Source organism: Zalophus californianus, chromosome 12, assembly GCF_009762305.2.
Source record: "Zalophus californianus isolate mZalCal1 chromosome 12, mZalCal1.pri.v2, whole genome shotgun sequence".
Taxonomy (NCBI): domain Eukaryota; kingdom Metazoa; phylum Chordata; class Mammalia; order Carnivora; family Otariidae; genus Zalophus; species Zalophus californianus.
In genome coordinates, this window is record NC_045606.1 from 21,085,631 (window position 1) to 21,106,995 (window position 21,365).

Genomic DNA, 21,365 nt, shown 5'->3' on the forward strand with positions numbered 1-21,365 from the left:
CTGGGAACAGGTCATTCAGGGTAAGATTTGGCTGTGGTTCAGTATTTCTTAAATGACCAAAATAAATACAAAAACAAAAACAAACAAAATCCCCAGGCATTACAAACAGAATTCATATGCTCTAAAATTAGGGCCTGTACTTTGATCTCTAGTCCAGGGGGTCAGCAAATTATAGCCCGCAGGCCGAATCTGGCCTGAGGCCTGCTTTTATGGCCTAAGAGCTAAGAATGACTTTTACATTTTTAAAGGGTTATAAAAAAAAAAACAAAAAAGAATATGCAACACAAACAATATGTAGCCTGCAAAGTCTAACATATTTACTATCTAGCCTTACAGGTAATGTTTGCAGATGAAAAGAAACAAAACCTGGTCTTTTTTGGTAAACATTAACAAATGAACTTGATGTCTAATTTCTATGACATTCCCAGTATCTCATACTTTAAAAAATGATGGGGAAACAAAAACACATTAAATCTGAAGGCAGTTTTTCCACATTAGCTCCCTGTCAAAGTATTTTTAAGCAGACAGCCATAAACCTATAGTATTCTTCATTCTCTTACTGAATTTTTTCCATGTCATCTTAAAAAGCACATTTACAAAACTGACAAATCCATGTGCTATAAGCTTGGAGAAAACTCAAACTTCAGTGTGCTCTAAAAAAAGAATTATTTCTATGAGTCATATCAAAAACTAGGTTTTTTTCCCATTTGGAGGGAAAACACTGTCACTAGATCTTAAAAGTGGCATTCTATGGGCTTAGTCCCATTTGAATCTCTTTTCCAACCCATGCACCAGTTTTCCATTATAAATCACAATATCATTAAATGTATAACTCTCTGGCCTAAAAACAAGCTGAGAACTCTCTTTTGACTTGGTGGTCTAATCCCAAATAAATTCATTTTTTACATGCTTTACATTTCCAGTTTGACTAAAATAAAGAGAACCTAGTAGTATCACGTTCTCTACTAAGCAGACAAGGACAAACATCATTTGGCTAGTGACAAGCTTTATCTCTAATATGCTCTAAACATTTAAACTGGGGGCTTCAAGACAAAAGGATTTTGTACTGCATGCAGTTTTGGCTCACATAATGTCTTGATATACCACAGTGAGGTTTCATATCTAAGTTGATGAATCAAGACTAAAACCTAATAGAGAAGTCAATTTCTTCCAAGAAATACGTTACCTAAGCCGCTCATCACTCATTAAATTCGCCATAAATGGGTAGAGCACAAAACTTGGAATCAAGTATCTTATAAAGATTAAAAAATGCTCTCCAAAGAATACACGCTGTGCACAGCTTTTAAAGTACATAAATGTTTCAGCCTGAGAGTCCTGGCCTTTCTTTTGACCTCAGAATAGCATTTAATACTTGTAAATCACTCTAAGAATTGTGCTATATACAGTTATTAGTGACAGCAACAGCAAAGGAAACCATGAAGCAGGAAATCAAATAAAATTATAAGGCTGGCATATCAAACCCTGTGGGAAGCCTGAGCCCTAGGGACTAATTTTTACTGGCATGGTTTTTTGCAGAAATCATGCAGTACAGACACAATCCAGACTTCTTAGCAGTGGGGGTATTTCTGTTTTTATGCCTCATAGGCTCTGTAAGGAAGGCCCAGATGAGCTGAGCTCAGCTGCCTATAATAACAACTCACATATAAAGCTGCTCATTATTTCCAAAACTGGGTTTCATGTTGGAAATCTCCACAGAAAAAGCAATCTGCCCTGATTTTCTAGGCCTCTTAAATTATCCCATCCATTTGATCTGGGCACCAAACAGTTTTAGAATTAAAATATGAAAGTTTCTATAAACTCAGTCACTTGTTCATACAGCTCTCTCCAAAGAGAAAAACTGCTCTGTTTTTATCTGAGTTTCCTCTGCACAATTACTCTAATGGACTTAACCTAATATGAGAGACAATCTATAGATACATCTGGGGCTAACAGTATGTCATGTGGTACTCTACAAAAAAATTCTGCTGATCAGTACCTAGATTCTTATGCTGTGGGCAGGAAATAAACATTCTGCAACTTGGGCCTTCCTGGTTTAGGAAAGAGGGAGGGGCTAGAGTATAAGACATAATAACATATAACACACAAAAACAAATACTCTGAGGAGCCTCATAAAACCAATGAAGTAAGCATTTATCTTCCTCATAGCATCCATTTATCTATTTCTTCAACCAAAATTTGTTGAAGGCTTATGTGTCTGTTGAGTTTAAGATAGATTACTGTGGAGTCCAGGCCACTGACCTCTTTCTTGTGAATTACTGCAGTAACATGCTAATTAGCTTTTCCTTCACTCACCATCGTCCTTTCCAATCTTTCTCCACTCAACATTCAGTGATACTTGTAATGCACAGATTTGGTTGTGTAAACCCTGATGAAAACCTTCTGGTGCCTTTGCAATGCACTTAGTATAAAATTCAAATCAGCCCTATATGATCTGACCCCTCCCAAAGTCTCCAGCCTTCCTTTATGCCACTTTCCCCTACTCCCCGTAGTCTAGCTATACTGCACTTCTCTCACTTCTTCAAACTCACAGTGCTAGTCTAATTTAGATGTGTCACATACATGCTTTCATTATGCCATATACAAACATTTAATACATTTATTCCACTTTATTATGTTCACTGATTTCTCTTGCCTTACTAGGATGTAAGCTTCTCAAGATGACAGAGAGACCTTTCGTTCCTAGTTTCTAGCAGTGTCTGGCTCAATAATCAATAAATGTTTGTTGAGTGCCTGACTGACCAAATAAAGGAAAATACATAAGACAGGAGGAGGAGCTAGGCAAAGGAAAGATGATGTTTGTTTTTATTTTATTTTTTTAAAGGATTTTATTTATTTATTTGACAGAGAGAGACAGCAAGAGCAGGAACAAAAGCAGGGGGAGTGGAAGAGGGAGAAGCAGGCTTCCCGCTGAGCAGGGAGCCTGACGAGGGGCTCGATCCCAGGGTCCTGGGATCACGACCTGAGCTGAAGGCAGACACTTAACCGACTGAGCCACCCAGGCGCCCTGATGTTTGTTTTTAAATATATTATGCTTGAGGTGGTACTGGTTTAGTGGAATAAGAATGGGCAAGAGAAAAGAGATCAGGTCTGCAGATACTGATTTTATCCAGTGACAGACTAGTAAGTGTTCTTAAATGATTTAATGAGGTCTTTTTTTTAATGGCTTAAGTGTTGAAAATAGGGTTTTAAAATGGAATTAAAACTATATCTGAATTTACAGGAAGGGACATGATTCTATGAGTAACATTAAAAAAATGACAAAGTAACTTTAACTTCTAATTCAAAAATTCTTAATATATGTAAAATAATTTGATTATGCTATCATTCAGAACATTATTAAACAAATTTATATTATTGCTTTAGATTACTGGGACTAAAAAAGGTAACTCTACTGTCTCCTTATTAAAATCAAGAGATTAGATCACAAGAAGTTGATTCTTACTACATTTAATATAGTTAAATTTTCATCAAATTTTCACTATGTCACTAAGAGTCTGCCCATTAGGCACTGAGTTAGATGAGGATGGGTGTACAGGTCTTATTTTTATCACCTGTTATGCTTTTTGTTAACATTCTGTGATTTTCAACAAATTACTTTTTAAACTTTTATGTCATATAAAATGAATAAAGGCACACCTTGCTTTACTGCACTTTGCTTTATTGTGCTTTGTAGACATTGCATTTTTCACAAATTGAAGGTCTGTGGCAACCCTGCATGAAGCAAGTCTATTGGTACCTTCTTTCCAATAGCATTTGCTCACTTTGTGTCTATGTGTCATATTTTGGTAATTCTCACAATATTTTAAACTTTTTCATTATTATTACACATGTTATGGTGATCTGTGATCAGCGGTCTTTGCTGTTACTAATGGGATGGTTTTGATGCACCACAAATGGCACCCATACAAGATTGCAAACTTAATTGATAAATGTGTGTGTTCTGACTGCTCCATGGACTGGCCAGTCCCCCATCTCTCTCTCCTCTTAGGCCTCCCTATTTCCTGAGATACAACAATATTGTGCCAACAATATTAGGCCAGTTAATAATCCTACAATAGACTCTTAGTGTTTAAGTGAAAGGAATAGCCACACATCTCTCACTTTAAATCAAAAGCTAAAAATTATTAAGCTTAGTGAGGAAGCCTTGTCCCAAGTCAAGACAGGATGAAAGCTAAGCATCTTGTGCCAAATGGTTAGACAAGTTGTGAATGTAAAGGAAAGTTCTTGAAGGAAAATTGAAAGTATGACTCCAGTGAACACATGAATGATAAGAAAGTGAAACAGCCTTATTACTGACATGGAGAAAGTTTTAAAGGTCTGGATAGAAGATCAAACCAGCCACAACATTCCCTTAAGCCAAAGCCTAATCCAGAGCAAGGCCCTAAAACTCTTCAACTCTATGAAGGCTGAGGTGAGAAAGCTGAAAGAAAAAGGTCTGAAGCTAGCAGAGGCTGGTTCATGAGGTTTAAGGAAAGAAGCTGTCTCTGTAACATAACAGGGCAGGGTAAAGCACAAGGGGCTAATGTAGAAGCTGCAGCAAATTATCCAGAAGATCTAGCTAAGATCATTAATGAAAGTAGCTACACTAAACAACCAATTACACTAAACAACCAATTTTCAATGTATACAAACAGCCTTATATTGAAGGAAGATGCCACTTAATGAATTTCATAGCTAGAAGGGAGAAGTCAATGCTTGCTTCAAAACTTCAAAGGACAGGCTGACTCTCCTGGTACAGGCTAATGCAGCTGGTGATTTTAAGTTGAAGCCAATGCTCATTTACCATTCTGAAAATCCTAGGGCTCTTAAAAATTATGCTAAACCTACTCTGTCTGTGCTCAATCAGTGGAACAACAAAACCTGGATGATAGCCCATCTGTTTACCACATGGTTTACTAAATATTTTAAGTCCACTGTTGAGACCTATTGTTCAGAAAAAAAGATTCCTTTCAAAATATGACTGTTCATTGACAATGCATTGGTCACCCACGAGCTTGGATGGAAATGTACAATGAGATGAATGTTCTCATGCCTGCTAATACAACATCCATTCTGCAGCATATGGATCAAGGAGTCATTTCAACTTTCTAGTCTTATTGTTTAAGAAATACATTTCATAAAGCTATAGGTGCCAAAGAAAGTGATTTCTCTGATGGATCTGGGCAAAGTAAATTAAAAACCTTCTGAAAAGGATTAATCATCCTAGCTGCCATTAAGAACATTCATGATTCATGGAAAGAACTAAAATATCAACATTAGCAGGAAGAAGTTGATTCATAGATGACTTTGAGGGGCTCAAGACTTCAGTGGAGGCAGTAAATGCAAATGTGGTGTAAAGAGGAAAAGAACTAGAAGCAGAAGTAGAGTCTGAAGCTGTGACTGAATTGCTGCAATCTCAAGATAAAATTTTAATGGATGAAGAGTTGCTTTTTATGGATAAGTAAATCAAGTCGTTTCTCGAGATGGAATCCATTCCTGGTGAAGATGCTGTGAAGACTATTGGAATGATAACAAAGAATTTAGAATATTACATAAACTTACTTGATAAAGCAGCAGCAGAGTTTGAGAGGAATAATTCTAATTCTGAAAGTTCTACTATGTGTAAAATGCTATCAAACAGCATCATGTGTTACAGAGAAATTATTTGTAAAAGAACCAATGCTGCAAACTTCACTACTGTTTTAAGAAATTGCCGCAGCCACCCCAACCTTCAACCTTCAGCAGCCACTACCCTTATCAGTCACCAGCCACCAACATCAAGGCAAAAAGATTATGACTCACTGAAAGCTCAGATGATGGTTAGCATTTTTTTTTTAGCAATAAAGCATTTTTAATTAAGGTATCTGCACTGTTTTTTAGACACAGTGCTAATGTACACTTTAACAGATTACAGTATAGTATAAACATAGCTTTTATATGCACTGGGAAACTGAAAATATTCAGTCGTGTGGAACTGAACACACAAGATCTCTGAGGTATGCCTGTATTTAAAACTGAAACTGATCTCCTGAAAACACTCCACTGCTACCACCACCACCACGCACTTTTTCAATGTCTTTATCAATGCCATCCTGCTAAGAACTGAAGGAAAACTTCACCAGCATTAATTCCCCCTTTTTTTGTACTGTGTACATGTATTTACTATATGTATACAATAAATATTTTAAAAAATAGTATCAACCATCAGTGCAGCCAGAGGTAATCAGAAAAAATGTGCAAGTCATTCACATTTCTGGGACTGAGAATTTGTTGTTTTAAAAGAGCAAGTTTACAACGTGCATAACACCAAACCACATTTGTGTTTATTCCAATCATACAAAGTTAACTTTGAGTCTTGTACTATATATATTTAGATGATTTTGAAGGCCAAGAGTTAGAAAGCAGGTGTATCAGAAAAAAAAAATCATGGTCTTAAAAAATTTTTAATTATGGTAAAAATGCATAAAACTTACCATCTCAATCATTTTTAAGTTTACAGTTCAATAGTGTTAAGTATACTCACATCGTTGTACAACAGATCTCCAGAACTTTTTCATCTTGCAAAACTGAAACGCTATACTCATTGACCAACTCCCCATTTTCCCCTTCCCCTACTTTGTTTCTATGAATCTGACTACTTTAGATATCACATATAAGAGGAATCATACAGTATTTGTCTTTTTGTGACTGGCTTATTTTACTTAGCATGATGTCTTCAAGGTTTATCCATGTTGCATCATGTGATGAGATTTCCTTCCTTTTTAAGGCTAAATAATATTCCACTGTATGTCTATACCACATTTCACTTATCCAGTCATCCACCAATAGACATCTGGGTTGCTTTTACCTTTTGGCTACTGTGAGGAATGCTGTTGTGAACATGGGTGTGCAAACATCTCCTAGAGATAGAAAAAATTTTAAATTGTTTTTTTATCCAATGCCATCTTGGTGAGTGTTTCAAACTAAATGTCTGCATTGTGCTAAGCAGTTAGAAGAAAAGAGTGTCAAACACCAAAATGTGACAATGGAAAGGAATAAAAGAGTAAAACTGCAGTTAAGTATACCGTATTTCTACTTACATATGGATGATGACTATTTATGTTACATAGCAAAATGCAGCACCCTTACCAGTAATTATTACACCATCATCTTTGTGAACTTCAGTCATTTCTTGAACATGGACTTCTGAGTTCACATCAACCTCTTTCCCTGATAGCTGTAAATGAGCCTGAAGAGAAGATGCAACCTTGACAAGAATAGAGCCTATAATAAATTTTAAAAAGTTTATTAATGCAAGGAAATCAAAAATACCAGGGGCTATTTGAAAGATGATTGAAAGGGTAGGATTGCTCCTAGAACACTGTCTTTACTCCTTAGCACACTTTATTTACCCAGCAGTGCAGGGCACCTGGGTGGCTCAGTCGGTTAAGCATCTGCCTTCGGCTCAGGTCATAATCCCGGGGTCCTGGGATTAAGCCCCACATCAGGTTCCCTGCTCAGCCAGGAGTCTGCTTCTCCCTCTCCCTCCAACCCTACCCCCCTGACTGTACTCGCTTTCTCTCTCTCTCAAATGAATAAATAAAAAATCTTTAAAAAATATTTCTAAATGGCAGTGTCTTCTCCTTACTTCCAAGGCATTCACAGTAACTTCTGTCAAGGCATGAGTCATTAGAATATTATGAACTTCTTTTACCAATAGCCCTAGTCAGCTTATCCAATATCAGAAAAGTGAGTAGTTTACTACACATGTAGCTTGTAGATAATATTATCATTAATTGAGCATTTACTGAGAGTAAAACAGCTTAGATTATCTCTTTTAATTTACATATCGACTTTATGAGGTATTATTATAATCCCAATTTTAAAATGAGAACTTGCTCAAGTTCCCACTAGCACTAGTGTTGGAATCTAGCTTCACTTCAATGACAACAGAGCCCATGCTCTTAACCACGGTGGTATTTCACACACTGCTCCCTCATCATATTATAGGACTTGTGATTTCACTGATCACTATGACACGACTAGAATCCTAAGCTCTTGGGCTTTTAGTTGTACCTTGTGCATGTGTGCTGGGGAGGGAGGGGTGGTTGTGAGAAATAACAATAATAAAAAAAAAAGGGAACATTTGAATTTCAAGTAAATAATTTCAATGGATTACAGTCTTTTGGGTACCTGAGACAAGACACTCAAGTTTATTTCCACTACAATCTTATAGTAATTTAAGCTTCTAGAGGAGGAAATAAGAAAAAGTACTCTGTTAGCTAACAAATAATTTTCCAAAACAACTATGTAGGTTGCAGTGCAAACTCACCAACACACTCCTGTTTCAGAAGTTTAAATTTCTCTGTTTCTCATATATCAAATAAAGTAAGAGGCCCCAGCCATAGAACGTTAAGCCGATTTCCTCTGTGGACAAAGGTGGTCAGGAGGACTTTCATTGTGAATGTTGTAAAGATTCCTTTTAAAATGCACTTATTTATGAGTTCTTGTTTGTCTTTTAGTTTGGTTAACATCAGCCCAAGTTCCCCTAATTTCTTATCTTCTCCACTTCCTACCTGGAGCTAGAAAGTCTGGGGTAAAACTGATAAAACTCTCATAATTACCCCTCAAAAAGGGTGGGGGGGAACAAAGCATATCACTACAACTGGGTTATTTTATTTATAAAACAAATTGCTTTTCAGGTTTTAAATGTAAACTACTGACAGGAGATTCCTCATAACAACAGATATGAGGGATTTCGGGGGGGGGACCTGGAAAATTTCAGAATGAATAGAAGATGCATGTTTTTCTACCAAACACACTTTATTTATTTTTTCTTTTTTTAAAGATTGATTTATTTGACAGAGACAGCAAGAGAGGGAACACAAGCAGGGGGAGTGGAAGAGGGAGAAGCAGGCTTCCCGCCGAGCAGGGAGCCCGATGCGGGGCTCCATCCCAGGACCCTGGGACCGTGACCTGAGCTGAAGGCAGATGCTTGACGACTGAGCCACCCAGGTGCCCCTCTACCAAACATACTTTAAAAAGCAGAAAAAAATAGATTTTTTAAAAACTTTTCTGTAGGACTTTTTATCTCCAAATACATCAAATGTGGTAATTTTATGAATACTTTTTTTTCTGTTCTTAAATGAAAAAGGGATGTTAAATCTGTGAGAGCTTTAAAAATGTTAAGCAATGCAACTACTTTTATCCTAATCTCTCTCCATATCCTTAAAAAACAAGTTGTCACTACCGAAACTCCATTACTGTCTGTGAAAGAAGAATTCTCATGACTTGAAAACTTGCCCAAAGGTCCCATCCTTAACTATCTTTTTTAGAAAGAAGAGCTCTTGCTATATCTTTAACCTTTTACTTCATAAACTGTTTTCATGGTTACTGACATCAATACCATTTTTTTACATTATAATGTGAACTGATACTAACTATACCATTTACTGAAGACATACTATATTAAGATCAATGGTTTCATCAAGGACAAATTTTAAATGGAAGAGTCAGTATTCAGATGCAGGTCTGACTCTTAAGCCTAAATATAGCCTTTTTGAAAGAATTAATAAGGTTAACTCATAGGAAGAGAGAAAACAAGCATGCAACATTCTTTTTCACATGGCGAAATGGAGAACATTTAAGAGACTCAAGTGGTTGGCTCCCAAACCCTACAGCAAGACAGGGGCAGAGCTAGAAAGCATTCTAGATGTCTATACTAACCATTAAGCAACAGAATCCTGAATAATTTTCCATTATTCTTTTTTGTTTTTTAAATGGGTCATTCTTGTTCTTTTTTCATTTATTTATTTGACAGAGAGAGAGACACAGTGAGAAAGGGAACGCAAGCAGGGGGAGTAGGAGAAGGAGAAGCAGGCTTCTGGCAGAGCACGGAGCCTGATGTGGGGCTCGATCCCAGGACCCCGGGATCATGACCTGAGCCGAAGGCAGATGCCCAACGACTGAGCCACCCAGGCGCCCCTCCATTACTCTTTTTAAAAAGTTACTGTTCCTAAGTGTAGTTAGAATTAAAAGACCTAAAGTAAGACAGAAATTTTTGTTTCTAGTTATTTTTAAGCTTCATGCCAGTCCCAATAGGAAAACCCACAAAATTATAAACTTAAATCTTGCAACATCATATGCTATTTTCAATAGCTTACTGGAACATCCCAAATAATGCTTAAAAATATTTTATGTGGATGAAAATTAACAATGTTTTTTGTTTTATTTTACTTTTTTGTCCATCCATACAAAACAGGAAATAACTTTCATATAAGAGCTACTTATTGAAAACTTTGTACTCTGTTAGTAGTTATAGTAAATTAGTAATGGTTTACATTTTTTCTCTTACGGCCTTCATAATAAGAGAATGCATTATATGATTTTTATGGCACTTATAAAATATCCTGAATGGCATTACTGAAGCTCTCAGGAATTCAGTGAGAACACAATATTATCTTATTTTAAAAGAAAAAAATGTAATCTTGAGAAATCAAATCACACCTGTGTCAGCAAAAAAAACTTCTGTTTTAGGTCTCTGTGTTTGTAGTTTTATTTTGACACTCTGACAAGAGAGCCTTGTTGAACAAAAACTATTAAACCAACATGACCAAGAAATTGCTAACAGCAGGAATAACTGGTTTCTGTAAGGAAGTATTTTCCTTGTTATACATATATAGCCCTGTTCTGGCCAATATGCAAGATCTTCTAGATTTTATTCAAAAAAATTTTTAAACAGAGCTACATATTCTTAACTTTCTGCACCCAGGTCACTTCAGCCCCTATGGCCAAGCTACTCCAAGTATCCAAGCCACTTGCCACCATGTACACACAGACACGTATTCAGTCTTCATATGACTAAAAAGTGTATTAGTTTTAATGAAATACTTGAATTCTTAGAATAAGTTATTTGTAACAGAAATAAGATTATATGAAGAGACATGTCATAATAAGACTTAATACTTCAAGAGATTAAGTCAACAATCACTTTAGAGGACCTTCCTGATGATATCTTTATTTCAGGATCACAAATTGCAAAGAATTACTATAGAGTGATGGCTTGAGAAGGTTGTACTACAGGATGGTAGAAAAGCTTCCAAAAGAATGTACGGCAGCATTTTCCCTCCAAAGAATATTCTAATTCAGACATAAAACCAAACGGCAAGCCCAAACACTAACACTAAATAATTCCACAGTAACAGTCAATATATTTTAACATTTTTGTTTGCACTACAAAGGGAACAAGAGTCTTTATGGCCATCTGTTCCAAAAGTTTCAAAAATCATTGGTCTAGAGGGCCAGTATTCCAGTCAGTCTTTATTATTCTTTTTTCTCTTTTTAAAGAATTTATTTTTAAGCAATCTCTACACCTAGTGTGGGGCTCAAACTCACAACCCCAAGATCAAGAGTTGCATTCTCCACCAACTAAGCCAGCCAGGTGCCCCTCTGGTCAGTCTATTTTATTTTATTTTTTACTTTATTTTGTTTTTTAAAAGATTTTATTTATTCATTTGAGAGAGAGAGAGAACATGAGGTGGGGGGGGTACAGGGAGAGGGAGAAACAGATTCCCCACTGAGCAGGGAGCCCAGTGCAGGGCTCTGTCCCCGAGATCATGACCTAAGCTAAAGGCAGTTACTTAACCGACTGAGCCACCCAGGTGCCTCCCTCCATCAGTCTTTAAATCAAATTCTATCAAAAGAAATTTTCTTGAACTCATGATGTCAGTACAGATAAAATAATCTGACCATCTCTTTCCTGGATGTTACATAAACCTTCCGTACACTGTATATCAAAATAAAACATTCCACGTGGCTAACCTTCATGGGATTTCAACTCCACTTTCCCTAGTTGGCTGACATAAACATCTATTGCACCCTGATGAGTTGAGGCCTTTAGACATCCAGAGGATGAATCTAGGAAAAAAGAAAAACCATAAATATAATCATTCTTATTGTAGTAACTGAAATGATAAATTTGAAATAAAAGACTCTACTTCAGCAATAGGATAAGGCACTAAGAGTCTTGCAAGGTTTTGTATTTTCCCCATAGTTATGCCATCTTTCACTTTAAAATGAAAACAGAATCAGAAATCTACAAATCTATACCTAGATAATGAAATATTCCTATGTCTATAGTAACCTGCATAACTTATTGATAAACATGCTTACTCTGCAACCTAATATATAGGAAGGACAGTACACAAGCAGTGGACCTTTGACAGCCAAGACTATTAAGCACCATTGATATATTTAGTTTATTATCAAATTTCAATATTTACTAAAGAATTTTATCTCATGTACAGACACACAGAAGTAGTAGCAAAGTTAACAAAAATCAAAACTTCTTATACTTTCTCCTTTTAGCATATTTGGTAGTGCTAAAAAATTACTGCTAATAGTGAAAGCTTACTCCAGATAAGATTTTGTTGCATTTCTCAAACAGAAATGGAGAAAAAGGGAGTCACTTAAAGAGAGGGTGAAGCTTGTTTATATCTAAGTATTTCTTTTCAAATTTCTGGAATTGAACAGGTATCTTTCAGTCAGGAGAAGAAAATCATAGTTAATTAAAGTGGTGCTGATTTGAAACTCAAATCTCTGTCATCACTGACCCCAGTTTTCAAAAAGCCAACATTTCAAGTTCAAGGGAAAACTGACCAAATTAGAGATAAAGAAGTAAGAGAATGATGTTGAAGAGTCAGCACTAAATAGCTTCTTCCTCCTCAACCATGGCAACTGAATCTTTAATTTAATATTCTGTCTGACTGCCCTGGGAGGGCCAAAGCATATTTTTTTTTAGAAAAGTCTCTTAAAAAGCATATTTTATCAGGAACTTTACTACTTCAAAGTGAAACAAATTAGGGAGTGTGGTGAAAATAATGCCAAAAATTATATTAAACTTTTAATAAAATGTGAAGAAAAAACATTTGTATACTAGACATTTTTCTTCAAATTTTTACGACCCTAAACAAGGCAACTTGAATAAACTGGTTAAAATCTGGCCCCAAGGTAATTCATAATAATTATCTGTAATCTAAACTGAAAATGGCCTTTATTGGACCCACTTTATTTAAGTTCAAAAGTAAACACTGATGCTGGGAAATTAAGCCATTAGTGATAAATGACACAGAATAGTTGGGCAAAGATGAATCTCTCTCTCCTCAATTATCAACAGAAACTCCTCTTAAATAACCTCTGAATGCATCCTAAAAGAAGCCAAGTAAAAATACATTATGATTTAAAAAAATGTGGAAATACACAATGTGTGTATTATCCCAGGTTGAACAAAGTCAAATATTTGAAATATTAGTTTGATTTCTTGCTTTCTCTAGGGGGAAAAAAAACACAAGATTTTCATGAGGCTAATAAACACTACTTTTCACTTCTTCCCCCAAGCCAATGGGAAATAACAGCTAAATAATTTTATCACAAGATACTGAGTAACTACATCCTCATGTTATCAGTCTTGAGCTCTGATAATGGCCCATCCCTTGGAGACTGTCAAAAAAATAAAATAAAATAAAACTCAAGATATGTTTTCAAAAGAGAAAGCAAAAGTGATATTTGAAAAGCTATGTAGCAAATGATTGGAACTAAAAATTAATTATCAAATTAAGACTTCCTCTACAAAATTTCATTTTTTGGAAATTCACATAACGGAGAAATTCTATAGGTCTCAGAAAAAGCCTTAAGGGAAATATGCATTAGAGGGCGATTAAGAAGTGAACAGAAATTATCAGTCCAGCTAGTGTTTGGAATAAGTGGACTCACAGAGAGCTTTCTATCATCACAGTTTTGGACAGGGAGGAGCAAGATGGCAGAGGAGGAAGAGACCTAAATTTCGTCTGGTCCCAGGAATTCAGCTGGATAGGGATCAAACCATTCTGAACACCTACGAACTCAACAGGAGATCAAAGAAAAGAATAGCAGCAACTCTCTGAACAGAAAAGCAACCACTTTCTGGAAGGTAGGACATGCGGAGAAGTGAATCCAAGGCGATATTCGGGAAGACAGAGGGCGAGGGGAGGGGGCCTCTGTTAGCCGCTACCAGCAAGAGATAGAGCAGCAGAGAACAAAATCAGAACTTTTAGGAGTTGGCTCCGCTGAGGGATGTCCTCCGGTGGCTAAGCAGGGGGTGGAACATTAGCTGGGACAGTGTGGTCTCAGGACCCTCGGGGTCACAGAAAGATCGGGGGTGCCTGAGTGCGGCAGAGCTCCCAGGTATCGGAGCAGGGAAGCCGGCTGCAAGAGATGGAGCCAAGGTGTGGGCTCTCGGGGTTGCCATAAACCATGATCCGCAGCACAGTCAGGCCACTGCTCTTCCAGCAGGGACCCAACAAGTGGCTGATCCGGGGAGACTCCCCTTCCTCCCCTGGGAGGAGTGGTGCGGAAGCACACCGCAGGAATCTGTGGGGTTTGGAGAATCCACCCAGGGTCATGTGTCAGAGATAGAAACGCTGGGTCACAGGCCAGATGAGCATGGAATGCGGCCGGAGACCAGGGAGACAGGAGTGATTGCTTTTCTCTGGGGGCTCACGGAGGAGTGGGGCCCCAAGTACTCGGCTCCTCCGGGGTGGAGACTAGGAGGCCGCCATTTTCACTCTCATCCTCCAAAACTGTACAGAAAGCTTGCAGGGAACAAAAGCTCCTGAGAGCAAACCCGAGCAGATTACTTAGCCCAGATCGGCAAGGGCAGGGCAATTCCGCCTCCGGCAAAGACATCTGAGAACCACTGTGACAGACAGATCAGCAAGAACAGGCAGCCAAGACCAAGTTTACCGATCAATGAGAACGGCAGAACTCCAGCACTAGCGGAATACAGCACATAGAATTCATGGCTTTTTCCCTCGTGATTCGTTAGGCTTTCAAAGTTAATTTTTTTAATATTCTTTTTTTCCTTTTTCTTTTTCCCTTTTTTAACCATCTTATCAATCCCTTTTTTAAAAATCTTTATTTTTCATTTTTAAAATATTCTATCCCTTTATAGTAATTAACGTTATTGTTGGTATATATATAAGTTGTTCTCTCTTTAAAATTTTGAGATAGTTTCTTCTAACAAACCAAAACATACCCTAAATCTCTAGTGTATGGCTTTGTTCTAGTCTTCTGCCTGATCACATTTTCTCCTTTTAATTTCTCTTTTCTTTTTTCAACCAATTTATCAATTCCTTTTAAAAAATCTTTTATAATTTTCATCTTTATAGTCATATTCCATCCCTTCATTGTATTTACCCTCATTTTTGTATATATAGAAGCTTTTCTTTCTTTAAAATTTTGGTAGGCAGTTTCTTCTAACAGACCAAAATACGCCCAAAATCTAGTGTGTGGCACTGATCTATTTACCAGCTTGATCATATTTGATCATATTCTTTTTTTTTTTTTTTTTTAAAGATTTTATTTATTTATTTGAGAGAGAGAGAATGAAAGACAGAGAGCATGAGAGGGAAGAGGGTCAGAGGGAGAAGCAGACTCCCCACTGAGCGGGGAGCCTGATGCGGGACTCGATCCCGGGACTCCAGGATCATGACCTGAGCTGAAGGCAGTCGCTTAACTGACTGAGCCACCCAGGCGCCCTATATTCTTTTTTTTTTAATCTCTTTCTTTTTCTTGATTTTTTTTTTCTTTCTATCTTTCCCCTTCTTTTCCCCTGGTTACAGGTCTCTTCTAATTTGTTTAGTGTATACTTTTCTGGGGTCCTTGTTACCCTGTTAGCATTTTGTTCTCTCTTCCATTTATTCTCCTCTGGACAAAATGAGAAGACAGAAAAAATCACCTCAAAAAAAAAGAACAAAAGGCAGTACTGACTGCCATGGACTTAAACAATACGGACATTAGTAAGATGTCAGAACTAGAGTTCAGAATGACGATTATACAGATACTAGCTGGGCTTAAAAAAACATGGACGATACTAGAGAAACCCTTTCTGGAGAAATAAAAGAACTAAAATCTAACCAAGGCGAAATCAAAAAGGCTATTAATGAGATGTAATCAAAAATGGAGGTTCTAACTGCTAGGAAAATGAGGCAGAAGAGAGAATTAGTGATATAGAAGACCAAATGACAGAGAATAAAGAAGCTGAGAAAATGAGATAAACTACTGGATCATGAGTGCAGAATTCAAGGGATAAATGATACATAAGACAAAACAATATTAGAATAATTGGGAACCCAGAAGAAGAACAAAGAGAGAGAGGGGCAGAAGGTGTATTGGAGCAAATTATAGCAGAGAACTTCCCTAATTTGGGGAAGGAAACAGGCATCAAAATCCAGGAGGCACAGAGAAACCCCCTCAAAAATCAATAAAAATAGGTCAACTCGCAGATATCTAATAGTAAAACTTACGAGTCTCAGAGACAAAGAGAAAATCCTGAAAGCAGCTTGGGAGAAGAGATATGTAACCTATAAAGGTAGAAACATTAGATTGGCAACAGACCTATCCACAGAGACCTGGCAGGCCAGAAAGAACTGGCATGATATATTGAGAGCACTAAATGAGAAAAATATGCAGCCAAGAATACTATATCCAGCTAGACTCTCATTGAAAATGGAGAGATAAAGAGCTTCCAAGACAAACAAAAACTAAAGTAATTTGCAAACATGAAACCAGCCCAACAGGAAATATTGAAAGGGGTCCTCGAAGCAAAGAGAGAGCCTAAAAGTAACACAGACCAGAAAGGAACAGAGACAATATACAGTAACAGTCATCTTACAGGCAATACAATGGCACTAAATTCATACCTTTTAATAGTTATGCTGAATGTAATTGGGCTAAATGCCCCAATCAAAAGACACAAGGTATCAAATTGGATAAAAAAACAAGACCCATTGATATGCTCTCTGCAAGAGACTCATTTTAGACGCAAAGACACCACCAGATTGAAAGTGAGGGGGTGGCAAACAATTTACCATGCTAATGGACACCAAAAGAAAGCTGGGGTGGCAATCCTTATATCAGACAAATTAGATTTTAAACCAAGGACTATAATAAGAGATGAGGAAGGACACTATATCCTACTTAAAGGGTCTATCCAACAAGAAGATCTAACAACTGTAAATATCTATGCCCCTAACATGGGAGCAGCCAATTATATAAGCCAATTAATAACAAAAGCAAAGAAACACATCGACAACAATACAATAATAGTAGGGGACTTTAACACCCCCCTCACTGAAATGGACAGATCATCTAAGCAAAAGATCAACAAGGAAAAAAAGACTTTAAATGACACACTGGAACAAATGGACTTCACAGACATTCAGAACATTCCATCCCAAAGCAACGGAATACACATTCTTCTCTAGTGCCCATGGAACATTCTCCAGAACTGATCACATCCTAGGTCACAAATCAGGTCTCAACCAGAACCAAAAGAATGTGATCATTCCCTGCATATTTTCGGAGCACAGTGTTTTAAAACTAGAACTCAACCACAAGAGGAAAGTCAGAAAGAACTCAAATACATGGAGGCTACAGAGCATCCTATTAAAGAATGAATGGGGTCAACCAGGAAATTAAAGAAGAATTTAAAAATTTCATGGAAACCAATGCAAATGAAAACACAACTGTTCAAAATCTTTGGGATACAGCAAAGGGAGTCCTGAGAGGAAAGTATATAGCAAAACAAGCCTTTCTCAAGAAATAAGAAAGGTCTCAAATACACAACCTAACCCTACACCTAAAGGAGCTGAAGAAAGAACAGTAAATAAAGCCTAAACTCAGCAGGAGAAGAGAAATAAAGATCAGAGCAGAAATCAATGAAATAGAAACCGAAAGAACAGTAGAACAGATCTACGAAACTGGAGCTGGTTCTTTGAAGGAATTAATAAGACTGATAAACCTCTGGCCAGACTTATCAAAAAGAAAAGAGAAATGACCCAAATAAATAAAATCATGAATGAAAAAGGAGAGATCACAACCAACACCAAAGAAATACAAACAATTATAAGAACATATTATGAGCAACCCTATGCCAGCAAATTAGACAATCTGGAAGAAATGGATGCATTCCTAGAGATGTATCAACTACCAAAACTGAACAAGGAAGAAACAGAAAACCTGAACAGACCTATAACCACTAAGGAAATTGAAGCAGTCATCAAAAATCTCCCAACACACATGAGCCCAGGGCCAGATGGCTTCCCTGGGGAATTCTACCAAACATTTAAAGAATTAATACCTATTCTCCTGAAACTGTTCCAAAAAATAGAAATGGAAGGAAAACTTCCAAACTCATTTTATGAGGCCACAATTACCTTGATCCACAAACCAGACAAAGACCCCATCAAAAAGGAGAATTACAGACCAATATCCTTGACGAACATGGATGCAAAAATTCTCACCAAAATACTAGCCAATAGGATCCAACAGTACATTAAAAGGATTATTCACCACGACCAAGTGGAATTTATCCCTGGGCTGCAAGGTTGGTTCAACATGTGCAAATCAATCAGTGTGATACCATACATTAATAAAAGAAAGAACAAGAACCATATGATCCTCTCAATAGATGCAGAAAAAGCATTTGACAAAGTACAGCATCCTTTCTTGATTAAAACTCTTCAGAGTATAGGGATAAAGGGTACATACCACAATATCATAAAAGCCATCTATAAAAAACCCACAGTGAATACCATTCTCAATGGGGAAAAACTGAGAGCTTTCCCCCTAAGGTCAGGAACACGGCAGGGATGTCCACTATCACCACTGCTATTCAGCATAGTACTAGATGTCCTAGCCACAGCAATCAGACAACAAAAAGAAATAAAAGGCAGGGGTTCCTGGGTGACTCAGTCGTTAAGCATCTGCCTCTGACTCAGGTCATGATCCCAGGGTCCTGGGATCAAGCCCTGCATCAGACTCCCTGCTCCACAGGAGGCCTGCTTCTCCCTCTCCCACTCCTCCTGCTCGTGTTCCTTCTCTCATTGTGTCCCTCTCTGTCAAATAAATAAATAAAATCTTAAAAAAAAAAGAAAGGAAGAAAGAAAGACAGAAAGAAAGATAGAAAAAGAAAGAAAGAAAGAAAGAAAGAAAGAAAAAGGCATCCAAATCATAAAGAAGTCAAACTTTCACTCTTTGCAGATGATATGATACTTTACATGGAAAACCCAAAAGACTCCACCCCAAAACTGCTAGAACTCATATAGGAATTCAGTAAAGTGGCAGGATATAAAATCAATGCACAGAAATCAGTGGCATTCCTATACACCAACAACAAGACAGAAGAACGAGAAATTAAGGAGTCGATCCCATTTACAACTGCACCCAAAACCATAAGATACCTAGGAATAAATCTAACCAAAGAGGCAAAGAATCTGTACTCAGTGAACTATAAAATACTCATGAAAGAAATTGAGGAAGACACAAAGAAATGGAAAAACATTCCATGCTCATGGATTGGATGAACAAATACTGTGAAGATGTCAATGCTACCTAGAGCAATCTACACATTCAATGCAATCCCTATCAAAATACCATCCACTTTTTTCAAAGAAATGGAACAAATAATCCTAAAATTTGTATGGAACCAGAAAAGACCCCGAATAGCCAGAGGAATGTTGAAAAAGAAAAGCAAAGCTGGTGGCATCACAATTCCGGACTTCCAGCTCTATTACAAAGCTGTCATCATCAAGACAGTATGGTACTGGCAACAAAAACAGACACATAGATCAAGGGAACAGAATAGAGAGCCCAGAAATGGACCCTCAACTCTATGGTCAAGTAATCTTCGACAAAGCAGGAAAGAATGTCCAATGGAAAAAAGACAGTCTCTTCAACAAATGGTGTTGGGAAAATTGGACAGCCACATGCAGAAGAATGAAACTGGACCATTTCCTTACACCACACACAAAAATAGACTCAAAATGGATGAAAGACCTAAATGTGAGACAGGAGTCCATCAAAATCCTAAAGGAGAACACAGGCACCAACCTCTTTGACCTCAGCCGCAGCAACTTCCTAGAAACATTGCCAAAGGCAAGGTAAGCAAGGGCAAAAATGAACTATTGGGACCTCATTAAGATAAAAAGCTTTTGCATAGCAAAAGATACAGTCGACAAAACCAAAAGACAACCTACAGAATGGGAGAAGATATTTGCAAATGACATATCAGATAAAGGGCTAGTATCCAAAATCTATAAGGAACTTATCAAACTCAACGCCCAATGAACAAATAATCCAATCACGAAATGGGCAGAAGACATGGACAGACATTTTTCCAAAGAAGACATCCAGAAGGCCAACAGACACATGAAAAAGTGCTTAACATCGCTCGGCATCAGGGAAATCCAAATTAAAACCTCAATGAGATACCACCTCACACCAGTCAGAATGGCTAAAATTACCAAGTCAGGAAAAAACAGATTTTGGCGGGGATGTGGAGAAAGGGGAACCCTTCTACACTCTTGGTGGGAACGCAAGCTGGTGCAGCCACTCTGGAAAACAGCATGGAGGTTCCTCAAAAAGTTGAAAATAGAGCTACCGTATGACCCAGCAATTGCACTACTGGGTATTTACCCCAAAGACACAAATGTAGGGATCCGAAGGGGTATGTGCACCCCGATGTTTATAGCAGCAATGTCCACAATAGCCAAACTGTGGAAAGAGTCAAGATGTCCATCGACAGATGAATGGATAAAGAAGATGTGGTATATATACACGATGGAATATTATGCAGCCATCAAAAGGAATGAGATCTTGCCATTTGGAACAACGTGGATGGAACTGGAGGGTATTATGCTGAGCAAAATAAGTCAATCAGAGAAAGATGTATATCATATGATCTCACTGATATGAGGAATTCTTAATCTCAGGAAAGAAACTGAGGGCTGCTGGAGTGGTGGGGCTGGGAGGGATGGGGTGGCTGGGTGATGCACACTGGGGAGCGTACGTGCTATGGTGAGCACTGTGAATTGTGTAAGACTGTTGAATCACAGACCTTTACCTCTGAAACAAATAATACATTATATGTTAAAAAAAAAAAAAAGAAGATAGTAGGAAGGGAAAAACGAAGGGGAGGAAATCGGAGAGGGAGATGAACCATGAGAGAGTATGGACTCTGAGAAACAAACTGAGGGTTCTAGAGGGGAGGGGGGTGGTGGGATGCATTAGCCTGGTGATGGGTATTAAAGAGGGTACGTACTGAATGGAGCACTGGGTGTTATATGCAAACAATGAATCATGGAATACTACACCAAAAACTAATGATGTAATGTATGGTGATTAACATAATAAAATTAAAAAAAAAAACAATTTTGGACAAAGATCTGGTTGGTCTCATAGAGACCACTGAGTTATCCTCGAAAATTACACATACAATAGGGAAAAAACTGATGTTAATTACTAGCTAATCACTACATACAATGAAAAACTGAGATATTTGTAATATTCAT

At 37.5% G+C, this 21,365-nt stretch overlaps 1 protein-coding gene across 8 annotated transcripts in view; it reads right to left on the reverse strand.

Moving 5' to 3' along the window:
• The window catches only part of FAM185A (family with sequence similarity 185 member A), a 69,813-nt gene that overhangs the window by 8,568 nt on the left and 39,880 nt on the right, over nucleotides 1-21,365 (reverse strand). For 3 of the 8 annotated variants that reach the window (XM_027574920.2, XM_027574923.2, XM_027574918.2), the window contains 3 exons: nucleotides 11,800-11,895; nucleotides 7,129-7,263; nucleotides 6,848-6,899 (listed from right to left, as the gene is read on the reverse strand). The exons of 1 other annotated variant lie outside the window; for it this stretch is intronic. In XM_027574920.2, coding sequence (XP_027430721.1) covers nucleotides 6,848-6,899; nucleotides 7,129-7,263; nucleotides 11,800-11,895 — 283 coding nt within the window. The remainder of the gene's footprint in view (nucleotides 1-6,847; nucleotides 6,900-7,128; nucleotides 7,264-11,799; nucleotides 11,896-21,365) is intronic. 4 more of the 8 variants (XR_003516637.2, XM_027574919.2, XM_027574921.2 and 1 more) reach the window with 3 other exon arrangements.